Source organism: Parasteatoda tepidariorum, chromosome X1 (assembly GCF_043381705.1).
Source record: "Parasteatoda tepidariorum isolate YZ-2023 chromosome X1, CAS_Ptep_4.0, whole genome shotgun sequence".
NCBI lineage: Eukaryota > Metazoa > Arthropoda > Arachnida > Araneae > Theridiidae > Parasteatoda > Parasteatoda tepidariorum.
The window spans coordinates 37,080,525-37,099,712 of NC_092214.1; the positions used below are offsets into that span (position 1 = coordinate 37,080,525).

At 29.2% G+C, this 19,188-nt stretch overlaps 1 protein-coding gene across 2 annotated transcripts in view; it reads left to right on the forward strand.

Annotated features, from left to right (window-relative positions):
* The window catches only part of LOC107455088 (CUGBP Elav-like family member 2), a 751,728-nt gene that overhangs the window by 173,301 nt on the left and 559,239 nt on the right, over positions 1-19,188 (forward strand). For both annotated transcript variants that reach the window (XM_043046908.2, XM_071187614.1), the window contains exon 3: positions 13,959-14,041. In XM_043046908.2, coding sequence (XP_042902842.2) covers positions 13,959-14,041 — 83 coding nt within the window. The remainder of the gene's footprint in view (positions 1-13,958; positions 14,042-19,188) is intronic.

The following is a 19,188-nucleotide window of genomic DNA, read 5'->3' on the forward strand; positions in this document are numbered from 1 at the left end:
TATAGAAGCTGGAAAATATAAATACCGAAAGCAAGATATCAAATAAAATCAAAGTATATGCGTTTCCTCGATATCAACATTTTTTATTCTCTTTAGATCTAGAACATGAGTTGACACTAAATATGTAACGTAGCTCTTATATTAGTTTAGAGCATTAAAAATTTGACATGTTCAATTTTCAACTAAACACATATTGCTTGCAACTTTAATATATATATGTGTGTACATATAAAATTACATATAATATAAAATGCACATAAAATTTATCAAAACGAGTTCTAAATGAAAAATATATGTAATTTAAATTAATATAATTAGTATTTCAGATTGTTCTGCTTAAGTGTATGTTGTTTTTCAATACAAATAAATACGACATAAACTATGCTTCTTGTAACGATAGCTAGATTAAGATGGATAAATCTATCGAGATAGATAAATCTATTGAGAATATTTAAAAAATACTGTTAAGAAGCGTTTATTTTCTTAGTTTATATTCTTAAAAAAAGACAATGTGTGTTGCAGATGTTTTTAAGTTTTAATTTCTTTCAAACTTTATTACCAGATATATTAGCATTGTGAAGATTCTTTCAATACTTAGAGACATTATACTGTAAAATCATTATGCTAAAAAGCAGTAAAACATTTATTTACTTACGTGTCAAAAATATATTTCTATTCTCTTGTGCTATTCTAAAAAAAGGAGTTTTCTATTACCAAAGCAATGCAATAAAAAAACTAAATAAAGTTTAACAATATATTAGCAGTTTTATATTTTTGCAAACTTTTTTACTCAGTAGTGCTCGTAAGTTTTCATTTATATAAGTGCTTTAAAATTTAAAGATGCTTTTTTTTTCGGACGCAAATGTAAGAAATCACCTCTTGTATTATTATTTAGCGTATAAATCTTTAAATTCATAGAACTTTATTCTCTAAAGAAAAAAAACATGCCACGTAGTGAAAAATAATTTTCTTTGTTACAAAATATATTACATCAGAGCATAAAATTTTCACTTAATCCACTTTTATTTCTATTTTTGGAAGAAAATCACATTCAAAGCACATATTTGTTTCTCATTTTTCTTTTTATGTTAAACAATGACTACGGAGAGAATTAAAAATGCGTAAACGTCAAAAGCTCCAAAAAAAAAGTTAGTTTGCTCTAAAATAAAAACGTATATATTCTTTTATCGAACGCAGTTCAGATTCTCATTAAAGCCTCTCCTTTGTTCTTTGAAATTCACACACTTCTTTTACAACATTATCACGGTTTCGTTTCATATAAATTAGAAAGAAACTTACAACTGAGTCTTATTCTGTATTTGTTTTGAGGAAATCGAATTTACACAAAGTTTAAAAATTTGTGTCGTTCTCTGTTTATAGAGGAGATATTTGTTCTGAACTAACACGTTTGAATCATTGTTATCAGAAAGAAGTAATATTGAAACAAATGTTTTATCCTTTTTTTAATGACTTTGCAAAAATATTTAAAAAAATAGCTGATGATTCTTAAGGGAAACAAAATTTAAACAAGCTCAGCTTTAAGAAGTATTTTTTATTATTTAGATACTGGTTGCTGCTTAACAAAGAACTTTGAACAGCATCTTATGTAAGACTTAGTTCTATTTAAATAAGCATTAAAGTAACAAAGTTTTTCATAGTTCAGTAGCTATGATATGTAGCTTATAAGCAACTACTTGCTATACGTAGTTGTAATTGTACAACAACTTTGTGAAATAACTAATTTAGATATTAAAAATTGTATAAGAAAAGTCACTATCGTATATTAAACGAATATTAAATTTGAAAAATTTGGGGAGAGCATGATTTTAACGGAATTACGCAAATATTTTGATTACCAACTCTAAGCTACTGATAACTAACGTAAAACAAAACATCCATTCAGTGCAGCGGAAAATGGAAAAAAAAAACTTCATACGCAAATCAACGTTTATGACCAGGGGAAAAAAATAAACTGAAACAGAATAAAAGAGCAGAGATCGTAATTTTGTAGAAGCCACAGTTGTTTTTTGTCTCAGTGGGGAATTGGCTTTTGTTTAGAGAAAAGATAATTTGAAAATGCTACGGCAATGTCTACCAGAATCCTTGATTTGGCATATTATCGGTAGATTGGAATCTGGGCGAGCACAAAGAAGTGTAGTCGACGCTTTTAGAGTGGCAAGAAGTGTCATTGCAAGACTCTGGAATCGATTCCAAAAAATAGGGTATGTTCAGCATTGGCCAGGGCAAGGTAGTCCACGTGTTACCACAGCCAATAATGACCAATATACCCTGTTAATAGTTCCTCGAGACAGAACTGCCAATGCGATGCTCATTAAAAGCAGTTTCTTTTGGCAACAGGACGAAGATTCTCAAGCCCAACTATCAGAAATAAATTTCATTAGGGTAGTCTGTATCAACAAAGGCAAATGGTGTGATTTTCGCTGAAAGCAAGACACCGTGCTACCCAAGAATGTAGGCTGCTGAACATCGAGATTGGGCGCAACTGTAATTGGAATCAAGTTATGTTTACAGGCGTGTTCCGATTCAGAGTAGAGTGAAACACCAAGCGTGTTTTAGTACAGCGAAAAGGGGGCATTTGAAATAACCCTATGACCGATGCACTGACGTGCATTTTATTCCAAATAGCAATTTCATGTCTCAAAGGTATGCAGACCAGATTCAGAGACCACATGCATCTTATGCTGCAGCTATTGGCGGTTTCTTTCTTTTGATGCAAGATAATCTTAGATCTCGTCTTGTTGAGAATTTTCTTGAAGCTGATTCAATTCAGCATACAGGGTTGCCGGCATGTTCTCCTGGTCTTAATCCGACTGAGTATGTTTGGAATGCCCTCGTATGACGTGTGGTTTCCCAACGTCCCATCGATAACACCATCGCATTCATGCAAAACAAGTGGGCGACAGAGTTTGGGAGCACCATACACTGTATTAAGCACTCTGTATCATTTCCAAACAATCAGTTCTTTGTCATTCACATGATCAAATTGTTGCCCTCCGGCATCATTTTATGTTTCTTTTGCAATTCCAAAAGGTTAGTTCCCGCACAGTTATTATTATTTTTTTTTTCGTTTTGCACTTTGTTGCACCTGTATTCTCAATTTTACATGCATGCGTGGCTATCTCGTGACGGTGTTTTCAATTTTTCGCTTGCTCCCCTAATTTATTTGAGCAGTGTAATTACATATTAAACTATATATGCAATGTTAATAGGCACGTCACCTTTTTTATTAATTAAAGAATTGATGCTCAAGAATGTGTACTCTTACAGGAAAATAATACTTTGATGTTAAGTATGTAGCGAGTAAATAATATTTTTATACTTATTTATATTATTATTGTAACTTCTTAATGAACAAAACTTAGTTTAAAGATGAAATTTTCCATCGGGTCTGCTTTATTTTTTATTCTACATTTCTATTGGGACACTGTCTATTTTTCCATACAAAATAAAGTTTAATTAAATGAGATACATGAAAACTCGGACATGAAATAAGAGACATGAAAATTTGTGAAATTAGCAACTAATTTTTAAATGCGAGTAATTTGCTGTTTTCCAATACTTTAATCCTTATTATTGTGCCATTTTGATGCAACTTTAATATGGTTGCAAACTAGTAAAAAAATAAGTAAAATGAGGTATTTAAGTATTTTATTTTACCTTTATTTTAAAAATTAAACGTTACTTGAAACAAACAAGCATTTAAGCACATTAGAATATACTTTCTTCTTTCCTTTGATTTTTGAACTGGTTTTATTGTTCTAAAGAAATCTATTTTGAATTTTTTTTATTTAAAACATATGGAACTTGTTTAATCTGTTTAAAATGGCATGTTTAATTTATTTCAACTTGATTAATTTGTTTTAACTTGTTTAATTCATTAAAAACAAAAGCCTGATTTTTTAAAGAAAATAACAGTCACTTATTTACTTTATTTTAAAAATAAAAAAACAAGCAAGACTTCGTGAGTTTAAAATGTTAGCTGTGAACGAAAAATCGTTTTTTTTCCATGAGAACATAAATAATAAATAAAATACAGAATCTCCATAAATACTGAAGTAAAGGAGTTGATAAGAGATTTCACTATACAATAAATCAGACAATGTGAAAACACATTCTGAATATTTTATAAATAATTTTACTTTCAGCACAATGGAATTTGTTTGAGAGTTTTGCTTTATAAATGTTTACTTAAATTTATTCTCCGAAGTATTTTATGCATTTCCATTAAAATTTCAAGGAAACGTTTGATTCAGTTTCAGAAAACATGTTCTTATAATTTTTAAGAGAATAGTTATATAGATTCGTAAAGATACAAACCTCTTAAGATGATAGAAGCAAAACTTGACACAGCAGTTGTAGTTGTAGTAATAGTTAAGGTAATTTTGAATTGATTTAATTTTAACATTTGTATTGATATTATTATAGAATAAACAAACGATTAAAAACTTCTGAACATTGAGAAAAAAAAGTATGGTTAAATCTTTCTGAATATGACAAAATTTACCCTATTTCTAGCTCCATAAAAACACTAAAAAACTCGGTAAATTTTAACGAAGAGCATTGGCAATGGTTTATGCAAAATTAACTATTAAATATGATTTGTGATAAAATTTAGTGAATGAGGAAAAATTTGGCATTAAAAAAACATACACTTAGCATTAAAAAAACATCAGTGTAAGGTANGTATTTTATGCATTTCCATTAAAATTTCAAGGAAACGTTTGATTCAGTTTCAGAAAACATGTTCTTATAATTTTTAAGAGAATAGTTATATAGATTCGTAAAGATACAAACCTCTTAAGATGATAGAAGCAAAACTTGACACAGCAGTTGTAGTTGTAGTAATAGTTAAGGTAATTTTGAATTGATTTAATTTTAACATTTGTATTGATATTATTATAGAATAAACAAACGATTAAAAACTTCTGAACATTGAGAAAAAAAAGTATGGTTAAATCTTTCAGAATATGACAAAATTTACCCTATTTATAGCTCTATAAAAACACTAAAAAACTCGGTAAATTTTAACGAAGATCATTGGCAAAGGTTTATGCAAAATTAACTATTAAATATATTTGTGATAAAATTTAGTGAATGAGGAAAAATTTGGTTTATCATACCTTAGAGCATGGCATTAAAACCTGTTATTAGGTAAAATTTACTTTCCAGTTTTGTATTTTTTGTTAAATGTGTGGTAAAGAGAACTATAGTTATTAAAACCAGAATTTCCGGTAAACCGTTACGATATGAATACCGTATATTTTGGTTCAATGAACCAAAATCGTGTTTTCTGAATTTATTATATAATTTAGTATTTTTTGAGGCAACACCTCATTATATTTTTGTATGTTATCTCTAAAGATCAAAAGTTGTACATATGCACATTATTTAGAAGATTTTCTTACTAACTAAGGTAATCTGTTAAAATGCTGAATTAAGTGTTTTCCGCTATTTAAGTAGATAGTGCACTCATTAACGATTCCCGTATCATTAAAGTTCAAAAGTTTGTTTCTCCTATTCTGTCAAATATTTTGCTGATTATTTTATTGCATTTATTGAGTTGATTCTTCAGATATTAAAAAATAACAAAATTGTATCATGCTAATTTTCTTATAAATAATATTTTAAATCATTTGATTTTTTGTATTATAGTTTTAAAAATGATTGACTCCATATCAACTAATGTGCTGATTGCCTAATTGATTTTTTTTAATAAGTCAAAAAATATTTATCTTAAATGGATCGGTGTATTTAGCATATACATTAGCTAGAAAATCTGTAGGATAATTGATTTCAGCCCATTAGTGATAGCATTTCTATACTTCAATTTCATACCTTTTATATTACATTTGCAGACATTAATTATTCAACAACCGGATGGAACGAAATAGATCACCATATTTAACCCGTTTGTGCGCTAGATAATCTGTAGGATAGCTTTATTTCTGTACGTTGGTGGCAACATTTCTATACTTTAATTACCTGAATTTTATATTGCATTTTCACACATAAATTATAGAATTATATATTTAAATCATTATGTATAAATTAAGATTTCAATTTTCCCTTCAACTAAACCGTGAAAACCATATTATTCCTTTGGCCAATTTTATATACCAATTGTAATTACTAACGCTTCCTTTTTTGAATGTGACGTATGAGGTCATTGGGATTATTTTGTATCCCTAATTTTAAATCTGGTGTACTTCAATTTGTATCACTTGGATGGATAATAATGGTTATACAAAGTTTAATTTGCTCTTTTTAAATCTTGTTTCTGTCTGCCCATCGCAACCTTCTGACATCGAGATAGATTTATAATTCCAATTTAAACAAAATATGAAGGGCATTTTTACATTAAAAAATTACTTTTTGCATAAATGAACTTCACTTGAGCTGGACTATTCAGCACATAAATATTACTTCGTACATTCATTTTATGAAATATATATATATATATATAGCGGTGAAGCAGCGAAATCTGGAGAATGTGGACATTCACTGGTGAATGTCAACATTCACGTAGTCGCTTGGTGTATGTCCGAAATAATTGCTAAATACCCTTATTTCTGACTCTCACCGGTGAATGTCAACAATCACATAGTCGCTTTGGTGAATGTCCGAAATATTTGTTATATCCAATTTTATATTAATTTATTCGCTAATATTATTATATTTATTTGTTATATTTATATTTATTCTATATTTTAATACTTACTGACGATAGATTAGAAGAAACATCAGTGTTTGGAGAATCGGGCAAATATATACCGAGCAATGGCACTTGACCTTAAAAAAACATCAGTGGAGGGTATACCGGGCAAATGTATACCGGGCAGTGGCACTTAACCTTAAAAAAACATCAGTGTTGGGTTAAAATATCGAATAAATGTAATTACATCCACGAATAAACTCATATCAAATCGAATGTAATAAATATTTCGGACATTTACCAAAGCATATCTGTGATTGTCGACATTCACCGGTGAAAGTCAACAACTACCAATTTCGGTCTTTTGCTGTGACAAATATTATATATATATATATATATATATAATGTATGTGTGTGTGTGTACACAATGAATCGTTGTAAAATAAGGTTTTGCTTCAAATTGCTGCCTGTAGTGCAAAAAAATTTCTTTATACTTTGCATGAATGTCCTGAAAAATTCGATAAAATGTACGGCTTTTAAAATTATTTTTTGAACATCATTGGAAATGTAACAGAACCATAGAATGAAATTTAAATTTTGTTTCTTTTTGATAGAAGAATATTGGGTATTCAGTGAAAATTTTTACAGACTACCAGCATAGAGGAAAAATAATTTTGTGAGAACATGTTATGATAAAATAAATATTATTCCCAAACTCCTGGGAAAGGTGTATTATTTGAGAAGATAAAAATGGATTTTTCTTATATTCATTATATTGTAGACATCAGTTACGCTGTTTCTCTCTCAGCAAAATTTCTTAACATTGATTTTCGAACTCAGATGAGAGCACGAAACGATGACAAAAGTTTTTATTGTTATTTTAACTTCCTGTTTTGTTGACAATGTCCCCCTACGTTGGCGATCTATTCTTTCTTTTGATTAAAGCTGCAGTTAAGAAAGCATCTGCCGTCGATTGTTATTTGAAGATTGAAGAAAAAACTAGAAAAACAGTACCTTTAATAGCGCTCGTAAAGGGTGATAAAGATAAAAATAATGATATAAAAAATATAAATAAAATAACTCCCTGTATAATTGCAGTTTTGATCGATCCCTGTAATGGAAAATGATCAATTCGAGTTCGCCAACCGCTGTTCGGTTCTTTTTATCTCTTAATAAAAATAACTAAAATAAACTGGCAGTATTACTACCATATTTCTATTATTTATCTAACAAGGAAAAATACATTGAAAATAAAATAATTTATAGTTTAGAAAACAAATTATATTTTGAAATATTAATATTATTTAATGTAGTACAAAATGATAATAGTATTTGATATAGTGTAATTAATGTGATGTAATTTAAATAGTGATTAATGAAGAGTTAAGGAATAATATTATTAGTAATAATATTTAATTTTGTGTAGATTGGTAAAAACATTCAATGTGCTAAATTAAATGTACTAGAATATGCAAATTATATTGGAATAAAAAAACTATTTTTTCCATCTAAAGCTGTATTGGGATTCGGAAAAATAGCTTTTATGTCAAAATCCAAATTTCATTTGGTACAAAGCCATAAAACAAATATTATTTATATTCGAGAATTTTAAAGACAATTTTAAAGAGTATAATTAATTTAGAATGTTTGTTTATGCACTCTTAATACACACCTGAAGAAATCTCTAAAATATTCAATGAATGTCGTTTCACCATAAACATATACAAAATAAAACTAAATGCTTCATGCATAGACAAATGTTTCGCTTCTACTTTTAAAGAAATAATTGAAAGCTCTTATGATATAGTCTTTAAAGAAATCTCAAGTGAAACGATAATTAGTGACATGTGATCAATTGCTGAGAGGTGATCAATCGGTGACAGGTAAATTAACAGGTGATCTTCATTAGAAATTTATTACACCACCCTAAAGCACAAAATACAATAATTAGTTCATAAGTAAACATTTAAGACGAAATAATGTTAACGACGAAGTTACCGATTCTCGTGATATACTATAGTATCCTTGTAAATATAATTCCAGAAAAAAAAATTTTTAGAAGTTTTCATGTAGCGTTTTTTGTAGCTAGAAGTTTTTATGGAGCATTTGTAGAAGTTTTTATGAGTTTCTTTTATACAAATTGTTGTTTAACTGCGGCACTGAAGAGGTTCTTCCTCTCCGAACTGAACTTAACTGTCGAAAGGGTTAAAACGGGAAGTTAAATTCTAAATATGTTAATCCTCTTTAATGTGTTAATCCTCTTTATTTAATTTTCACAAATAAATTGATGATAGAAATTTATTCTATTTAACGGATTGTTATTTTTGACAGTATAAAGGCAGCCACTCAATTACAATTTGAGATATAAAGTATGTGATAATTTAGATTGTGACAAAATTATGCGAATACAATTCTGCAATAAGCAATATACGTAGTTATATGGTATAGTTGCGGTTTTTAGATATTTGATAAGTATATTTGTTTTTATACAATTTACTTTAAAATAATTTTTTTACCGGCATCCAAATTAGTTTTCATTAGTTCAAACTGTAATAAACATTGATTTCAAACTGAGAAACTTGCATTTTTAAGTCACTTACTCAAAACTACAAATCCCTTCATTGTATTGCTTTAAAGTTTTGAGGAAAATTTTTAAAAGTTCTAAAAAATCTCAATTATCATTCTCCGAAATTAATCAATTAATCCCTTTATTGTTTACTTTTTTTGAAAGGTGTCTAATAATGCCAAAAAATCAAAAGTTTCTGAGGAGCAAAAAAAAAAAAAAAAAANAAAAAAAAAAAAAAAAAAAAAAAAAAAAAAAAAAAAAAAAAAAAAAAAAAAGAAAGAAAGAAATCACAAATTGAAATTTAACCAAAAATCCAAGATGGCGATGGCCTCTTAAAATAGAAATGAAACAATGAAACCAAATGTTTTATTTTCCTTTTACGATAAAATGAGAACAAAATTTAAATTTTAAAAGTATAATAACAGAAAATCAACAGTAACTGCATAATTTTTAATTTTAATAGTGAATCAACAAAAACAGAAAGGCTTTAAATTTGAAAAGTAAATCCAGAATAACAAAATAGTTTTAAATTTTTAAAGTAAATTCTAACAAAACAGTTTTAAATTTTAAAAGTAAATCCGCAATAACAAAATAGTTTTAAATTTTAAAACTCAATCCACAATAACAAAATAGTTTTAAATTTTAAAAGTAAATAAGCAATAACTTTACATTTTAAAATCAACCATTTTCCAGTTACGACATTGCTGAAATAAATGATCAGAAAATATGAAATGACATTTTATCACATTAAGGCAATTTTTTTTGCAAAATTCTGCTGTATTCTTATCCTTCAGATCTTCCTTCAAATTGAGAAAGCTCTCAATAATAGATTCATAGTTTCTCCGGACATTTATTAGATATGCTGCACGTGTGGGACATTGCTTTTGTAATGGAAGGAACCATCACAACCTTCTCTACTCCTTGTTCTCCACTCCTATCGCTATGAGGAAACAAAAATGGCCCCCTCTAGGAAAACTATTGTGGGAAGCCATACGTAACAGCTGCTACTAATGCAGAGGTTATGTAAGTTCAGACGTATCCTGGAATATAAGCCATAGCCCCTACTTGGCGATCAATAGCACAGATGCTGCAGAAGGCTCTTTGATTGGCCTTTCGTGATAGGCTTTTAAATGTATGGATACCCTTAGGTTAGAAAAATGTATTATTTCAGGCACGTATTTCCTATTAACCCCTACGGTGGGTTTTATTGGAATTGAAGTGTGCTGATAATCCTTGAAAGTTCTCAATATATTTTTTCAACATCGTTAATGGGGCGGTAGTTTACGGAACGGAGGGCATGTTTAAAGGAGTATTCGGATATTCTTCTGCTGTATGTATTCATTTAATATACATATAATGTATGCCTTTTTTATGAATAAAAATATAATTAAGGGTTTGGTATTTCTTTAATGTTTTATGAAATTTATTACGGCAAAATTGGAAAATTATATAAAAAGGCATTTATGTAAAATTGATATTACGAATATTATGATTATTAATTATTGCACTCTTAAAAATTACGATAATTTAGGATCAAATGTACTCACACTCAAAATACCAAGACTTTTAGTTGTTAAATCAATACTTACCGTAAAAACTTTTAAATTAAAAAAAAATGGAACTCTATTAGTGAAGCCATAGTGTTTAGATACTAGTGAAGGACCAGTCAGTCTTTATCGTCAAACCCCAGGAGCCTGACTAACAAACTGACGTTTTATACCCTGCAACATTCCTACGCTCTGTGTAGAGGTTTTAAAATGAGATCAAATATACAAGAAAACCGATTGTAATTAGAAAAAAGCAACCTTGACCATTTACTGACCTTAATATGGACTTTTAATTCTGTATATTTTGCTTTGAAAGAAAATTAGTACAGTTAGGACTACATTTTACAATAAGATTAAAGTAAAAAATATAATATTTTTCAGTGTAAAAATTGAAATTCGCAATTCTATGAACGACACAAAAATCTCCTTTATTTGTTAATTTTTACAAAATAATAATGAGAACTTAAAGCTGTTTCCTAAATTTTAATATATATATATATATGCATATATATGTACATATGCAAATAACACAAACAAAGTCTTTATTTAAATATTGACCTCTATTGATAGTTGGTAAACCTTAGTAGTTACAATAAATGGTATCATTTTTCGCTAACACCATATCATGAATTATTTACTGAGTATTTCAGTATTAATGTTAGAAATGGTTAGTGCGAGTTTCGTGCGAGGTTCATAAATTTTTCTCGTTCTTTTGTTTAGCGAGCGTATAAACTTTCTTCCAAATTTTCAGAATTTTGCATGGTTTAAAATAGTAAACATACTTAAATTTTCTTCTCAGCTTTTGATTCATTTGCCTTGAAATGTTGAACTAATTATTGGGCACTGCTGTATCAAAATACTTATTGAGAAACTCTTCAATAACGAGAAAATAGGACTTCTTAGCAAAGTAACACTTCAAAATGAATATATCTTGTTTTTTGAGAAGAAAAAAAACATGCTGTCTCCTTGAATAAAAAACGCAAGCTCAAATCTCCGATACCAATGGCAGCACATTCAAACACACTGCACTACCATCAATCGTGAGGGAATCGAAATTCAATTTCCTGATTTACATATTGTAAAGCATTTAAAGCGTGGGACTGTAAATTCACTCCGTAAATGTATCTTAGGTTAGTCTAATAATAAAATAGAATTCTTCTAAAAATTATTATCCTTATCCTGTCCAGGTGTACATATTAACTCAATTGCGGTATTTAGACATTCTAGAATTTCAGTGAAAATGTAGCGAACAATTCTATTTTAAATGATAATTTAAGAAACTTATACATGCAATTTACATGTATAATTGGGTACTCAAACTAATAGGGTAGTTAATTGGGTACTGATTGGGTAGTCAAAGCCGTGCTCAAAGGGTACTCAATTGTCTCGGTGCCCAGAACTGCTGAGGGCAAGATCAACACTTCTTCCAGAAATATAGTGTTCATTCATTAGTTTCTTAAAACGAAATTGCTGAGAATTTCTTCATCTATATAAAAACAATATTTTTTTTTAACGGCACTTGAAAAATTCTGTAAAATATGAAAATATGACTTTTTGTGCCTTAAGAAAAGGGCTCGTAGTAAATTGCGTCCTGAGTCCCGTAAAACATTTGTTCTGCTTTGTAAATAGTTATTTTCCTTTTCCGTTGCTCTGTAGCTTTCGTGAGCTCAGCATAGACTCCCATCAAGTTGAGTTGAAACCGAGTACCCGTTCTTACCTCAAGAGCAGAGATTACGTAACAGAGGAATATTACTTGTTTAGAAACTTCATTCACTTTAATAATATACAAATTTAGAAACATAACAGTGTTATTATCCGATTAAATCCTTATTGTTCGTTAAGATATGACTCTTAAGGAAAAATGTTGTTGTAGTTAATTTACGTCGCACTAGAGCTGCACAATGGGCTATTGGCGACGGTCTGGGAAACATCCCTGAGGATGATCCGAAGACATGCCATCACAATTTCGATCCTCTGCAGAGGGGATGGCACCCCCGCTTCGGTAGCCCGACGACCTGCACGCGAAGTCGAGCACTTTACGGTAGAACAGTTCGACGAGGACCAATACCGCACACCCTCGGTCCCCACGCAGACTGATCCAAGTGGTCACCCACCCCCACAATGACCGTAGCCAGTGATGCTCGACTTCGGTGATCTGCTGGGAACCGTATCTTAACGTTCAGTCCACTGCGGAACCTTAAGGAAAAATATAATAGGTTAAATTAGTAATAGTTTTTATTTCTGCAATGAGCAATAAATATAGCTTGTTTAAAAAAAATTAGAGAGTTAGGAGAATAAAACAAATTTATCACCACACATGCCATGAATTAATTAATAACAAGCCAGTATGGTGTCACGCCAGTCTTCCTCACTAGCAAATAATAATTCAGCGTTTTTCCACTAAAAAAACAGAACTAATTTCGTCATAATCTAGGTACCCGCTCTCATCCACTAACGGGTGTTACCCCACTTTCCCTTACAGAGATTTAAATAATGAGTCTTTTCATCCGCTTAGTAGATTAAGGTCGCTTTAGGTCAAATTACGTTATCTTGTAACTGATGATAAAACCTAGAAGAGAATGGAACTTTACTGTGAAATGGTTTGAAAAGTTTCTGCAATCAAAGAAATGCTAAGTTACTTTGCATGAAAATGAAAATCTTGCCTTCTTCCTACGCTTGAGGTTTTAACTACGGTAACGATCCCTTAACTGTAACTTCTGTGCCAACTAGGGAAATAAAAGTAGTAGAAGATTGAAATTTTTCGTTTAGCATCCTTACAGATATGGGGTGCCTTATTACAGTTTGCTCGCCAGTATGCTATGTTCTGGAATGTATAAAGTTCAATTTAGTCGAATATTAACCTTATTTATCGCTATTTACTTCAATGCATAGATAATCTCCTTTTGGAGGAGAGGACGTTAAACTGAATTTAATGTTTAATGTCTTAAAAATTATACTTTTTTGTTGCATCGATAAAATAAAAATATTAAAATTATTTATTTCAGACTTTCCCTCAAGTATTTTATTTTAAATTACTACTTTTTTTGTTTGGTATTTTTATGTTAATAGAGTATTAGATTTCATGAGTTAATTTTTACTTTTTAACTCTTTATTTGTTAGTCTATTATGTTAAAATGTGATTAATGGCTTAAATAATCCTTTAACTTTTTAGGATGTTGTTTTGTTACTTTTTTTACAAGAAAGGCTGCCATAGAAGCTCAAAATGCATTGCATAATATTAAAGCTCTGCCTGGGGTAAGTAATTAAATATTTTCTGGAACATTTTGTTGACAACAGATTTTTCTTTATCTTCTATGAAATATTTTAGTATGATATTATAATATTTTATGAAATAATAATTTACGTTAGTATGTTTAGCTACAAATTAGCTATTCTTATCATTAAAAAACATAACAAATAAGCATGGCTAAAAATTGCTGACATTGAATGCGCACAACTAGTGCATTGTGGTGAGAGAAAAAAAAAACTTTTAAACGGTTTTGCCTGTTTTATGTTTTTAAAGAACATGCTTTTGCAATAATAAAGATTCTCGGTTCCGAAATGAGATAACTTGTTTCATACAAAATTAAAAAAAAGTGTACACTGTAAACTTTAATCTGGATTTGAAAATAAAACCAAATGTTTACAAATCAGCTTTCTCAAATGCATACTATGCATTTTATATCGGTCGTTGAACAACCGACCCAATTTTTGGGTTTACGACTACTATGTTCGACTCCGTATCCTTGTAATTTTGAACCATTCCAGAAGACAAGGAAGCTCCTGATTTTTTATGGGAACATGGAGGAATTTGCGACTTGATTTAACTTAACTAACGCTACTTGATTTAACGCGACTTGATTTTTGGAGGATTTAACTTGCATCAGTCACCATTTACTTCACGGGGAGTCTTCGGCAGACTTTGGATCGAACCCTCGAACTCTTGGACATGGGCCCAGTACCCTTCCAACTAGGCTGTTCCGGCCATACTATGCATTTGAGAAAGCTGATTTGTAACCATACATGGATATATGCATATGCATGCATGCATGCATTCACTGGTCAAATTATTAGACGCACTGTAGTTTTTTAATAATTACATGCCTTGCACGAGTTTATATGCAATACTTTTATAATTAAATATGCATGTAATGGATTTTCATTCAGGAGATCTTTTATATACTTCCTATTTGTATTTATTTTTAATATATTGCATTACAATGTTAACCAATTGATACACGAACGTAAGCAAGTGCATACCGGTTTTTAGTCGTGTTGTAACGTGTGTCAATTGCGGACGTGTTTCTGTGATTTCATGCACTGCGTTTATTTGTTTCTCATTATCTTATTATTCTGCTATTTGTTTATTTTGTGTGCAGTGTTGAAATAATCATTTTCATCAAGGGCGATCTTTCACCATGTAAAAAAGCTGAAGTGAAGACCATCGTGAATTCCAAAATATTTTCAAACTGCGAAATTTCATGAAAATTGAAGGTTTTTGAAACTAGCGTACGACGCATAAAAAAGAAAATTGAGTCAGGATACGAGTTGAGCCCGAAACGAAGGAAAAGAAGCGGCAGAATCTTACAGTGCGTCTAATAATTTAGCCATTAAAATGCATATATGAGTTCATAAATTCATGCAAACTATTAAAAGTTGATTACGACCAAAAATATTTGTTAAAAAGAAGTTTTTCTTTTTTATTGATGTTTACATGGATGATAATTCTCTCTCCCAAAGTTGTTTCGTCCTTTTTCTTAGGTTATTAGTTTAATTTCCACTGATACGAAATTTAAAAATATTTATTTTGCATGGAACTAAGTAATAATGAAACGTATTCTTTTTCAATTAGGCCGCTTTAAAACAATTTACTCATGTATATATTTTTTCTTTAAAAATAATGTATTTAAATAAAAAACAAACACAAACCCACGAAGGAAAGGAAACATTCTTACTACTGTTTTTAATGCCAGTAAAGCCTTTTCGGAATTGTGCATGACGCGTTCAGTTTTGAATTCCGGTTTGTAATCATAAACTAAACTGGGGAATTTTGTTCATTTACATTACAAAAAATTCATTATTTATGAGAGGGTAGCTTTTACCCCCTATCCCTTCGCACCCAATTTCTTATTTTGCATACGGTGGTAAACCTACCCTGGGAAACTTTTCTCTTTGTGTCATCTGCATAGCGTGACTAAGGGAATTAAAGAAAGCATTATAGTAAAAGAACATTACGTCTGTAGACAGTTCGATGTATTTAAATGGTATACTAAGGGAAGACGATATAGAACCAAGAAAAATATTTTTGCTAATTAATTCTGAAATGAAAAATATCACGCTACGGATATTTCTTGTTTTGTAAAAGATGCGTTTTTATGCTTGAAAAAAGGTATGGAGTGCGTAATTTCAACTTTTATTTTTTTTAGGCATAAATTAACATTTCATTATTTACCCATGACGACTTGTACTGATAATTTGTCATTGAAGTGCTAATTTCGAATCTATTATGTTATTTTTTCTTGTAATTTAAAAGAATGGTTTATTTCATATTGATTGGTAGTTAAGTTAACTTTCCTGCAAATGTTTTTTTTAGTATGTGATTACGACGTTTTATATAAGATATATCGTTTATTCGAATCATTTGTTAAATATGGTTTACTGAATAACTTTATTTGGGTTGACTTTAGAAGTTTTTCATTCATGGTATTTGATTCATTAATGGCATTTTTCCTTAATGTTACTTGATTCATTAATGGCATTTTTCCTTAATGGTATTTAATTCATTAATTATATTGTTCATTAATGGTATTTAATGATCTGGAGAAGCATAGTAACACGTTTCATGTTACAAAACGTTGTAAACTGTGCTGAAGCTGGTACTAAAAGCACATGCTTGAAATTTCGATGGTTAGTTTTCTTCATATTTCGGGATTTATTTGGTACGTATAATTAAATATGAAAAAATAATAACGTTTGATTGATAGTAACTTTTTTAAATATTTTTAATCATTAATTTTGTCGAAATATTAATTTCGGAATTTATACCTTGAATATCCATAAATATATTTTGAAGAAATAGATGCTTAAGTACAAGCTGGAATCAACAACCTTTCATAGGAAAATTTTAAATAAAATGAAGCATTATTTTTTGTCAAAATTGGATTTCTGCGAGTAATTTTATTTTTATTTAGCTAAAAATGCAATTAATATGTTATATTATTTAAATGGATTCAGTCAATTTCCCTATTGAATTGTTCGTCTAGAACGCTGTAAAAACTGAATAAAAAAAATCTGAAATTTTTAAAATTATTATTTTAAAATTAATATTTTATAAAAAATAATTTTCATTTATGCTTTTCCATAGAGTTTCAAAGTTATAGAAAATTTATAACTGCAACCAACTCGAGAAAGATATCGTAAATGTTTTTGCGGAGCGTGATATAAAAAGTTTGTTTACTTGCGGGATTGGATATATTTTTGAAATCGGTATTAAAAATAAGATGTTTTGAAAAAATACCAATCGAAATATTTTAAGTATTATAAAATTATAAAAATAGGGAATGATGTTTAAATTATTTAAGGTTTAGTTACGTCACGTGTTGACTTTCTTTTTAATCATAAGACGAGAATTTTTTTTTAAAAATTTAAATTAAAGCTTCAATTCCTATTTGCACTATTACATAAAATTATTATTGATCATTGCCATTTATCAATGCGTTAAGCTTCTAAATGATGGAATCCCTGTCATTCATTTTAACAGAGCGGACTAAAGCGTTTGTACTTAGCACTGCAGAAAAATCCCTAGTCAAATACAGTAAAGAGAACCGGCTCTCAGGGTGTCGGTACTTTTTCTTCGTAAAATCCATTTATACTGGAACATGTTACGGAACAAAAAATCTGATGCACCGTAATTTTTACTGTAATAATTACTGTGAAATCACTGATTCAATCTAATTAAATAAATATTTCCATAAAAATTATGGCATAGTATTTTCGGTAAAAATAGTATTTACGGCAAAATAGTTTATATGAATGATGCACCCAAAGTGGTGTTTTTATACCATAATTTGATTTGCAATCTTTTTGAGCAAAAACTCTTTAATTTGCTGTTGAAAGACTGTTTTTTTTTAAGGTCACTCGTAATCTGTTTGTTATCAAAGACGTTTAAAAATTGTTCTAATCAGAAAACATTAAAAAAAATTAGTACATCTATTCTTTGCGAAAAGTCTTCAGTATTCTATAATTTTCCATATGTTTTTATATTTAATTATTGCATTGAGGCTTTTAATATTTTCACTGATTAGCAAGTGTGTAAGAATTTACTCAATCATGCGGAATTTGTTTAGGTTTACAGTCTTACAGAACAATAAATCTTTATTACTGTTATTTACAATAATCCTTTGTTACTCTGGGTTTATTGCAAGCTACGTGAATAAATAGATAATAAATAAGTAAATAAGAAAATAAGTTAGTCTATGCAAAAAGTCTAAAAAACTCTTAGGTTGATAATAGAATATGAAAACTTTTTTAATTAGCTAGGGGCAAAGCAAAAAGTTGGTGGCTGTTTGCTAAGCGCCGAATTTTCTATTGCTCTACTGTAAATAAATAAATAAGATTGAAATATGATTATGACGTTTACCCTAAAATTCTAGATTTTTTCAAAAATCCCAATTTTTTTTCAGTTAAGCTCTTTAGTCGTTAGATTTCAAATAAAATTACCTGGTTAACATACGAAAAAAAATCACAATTGCTATACTAACAAAATGAAAACATTAATTTCCCCTTTATTTTTTTCTGTTTAAATAAGTAATTTTTCATTTGCAATAAACGTTGTTAGATTGCCTGAACAAGAGCAAACGAGGAAAGAAAAAAAAATGAAGAAATAGTTTAAAAGTGACGTCTACATTCCAAGCTGAAAGAAAGCAATAATCCGAGACTGGAACTTTCAAGAGCTCCCAAGTGGTACAAATCCAACATTTTTATCTTCTTTTTCAGTTCCCTTTAGAGATTTTTTAAGCTATAATATTAGAGCAAGTGTCTAGGGTTTCATTGAAAGTAAATACACAAACACATACAACTTTCAATAATTTTTTAGAAAAAAATTCACAAGTTAGGAAGAAAAAAAAATTTATGATTCTATTTTGGTTCTTGAATGTAAACAATTTGATTTAATGAGAGTATTTAACTGTGAAAAATTCCAGTTGAAATTAATTTTAATGTTAATTAACTTAGGTTATATTATCCGTATAATCCATTTTACCTTAAAATCAATTTTTACACTGTAAAATATTATACCGTAATTTTTACGGAAATATTTATTTAACTAGTGCAATTCGCTGATTTTCCGATGATTGTTACTGTCAAATTTTTTATTCCGTAAAAATGGATTTTACGGTTAAAAG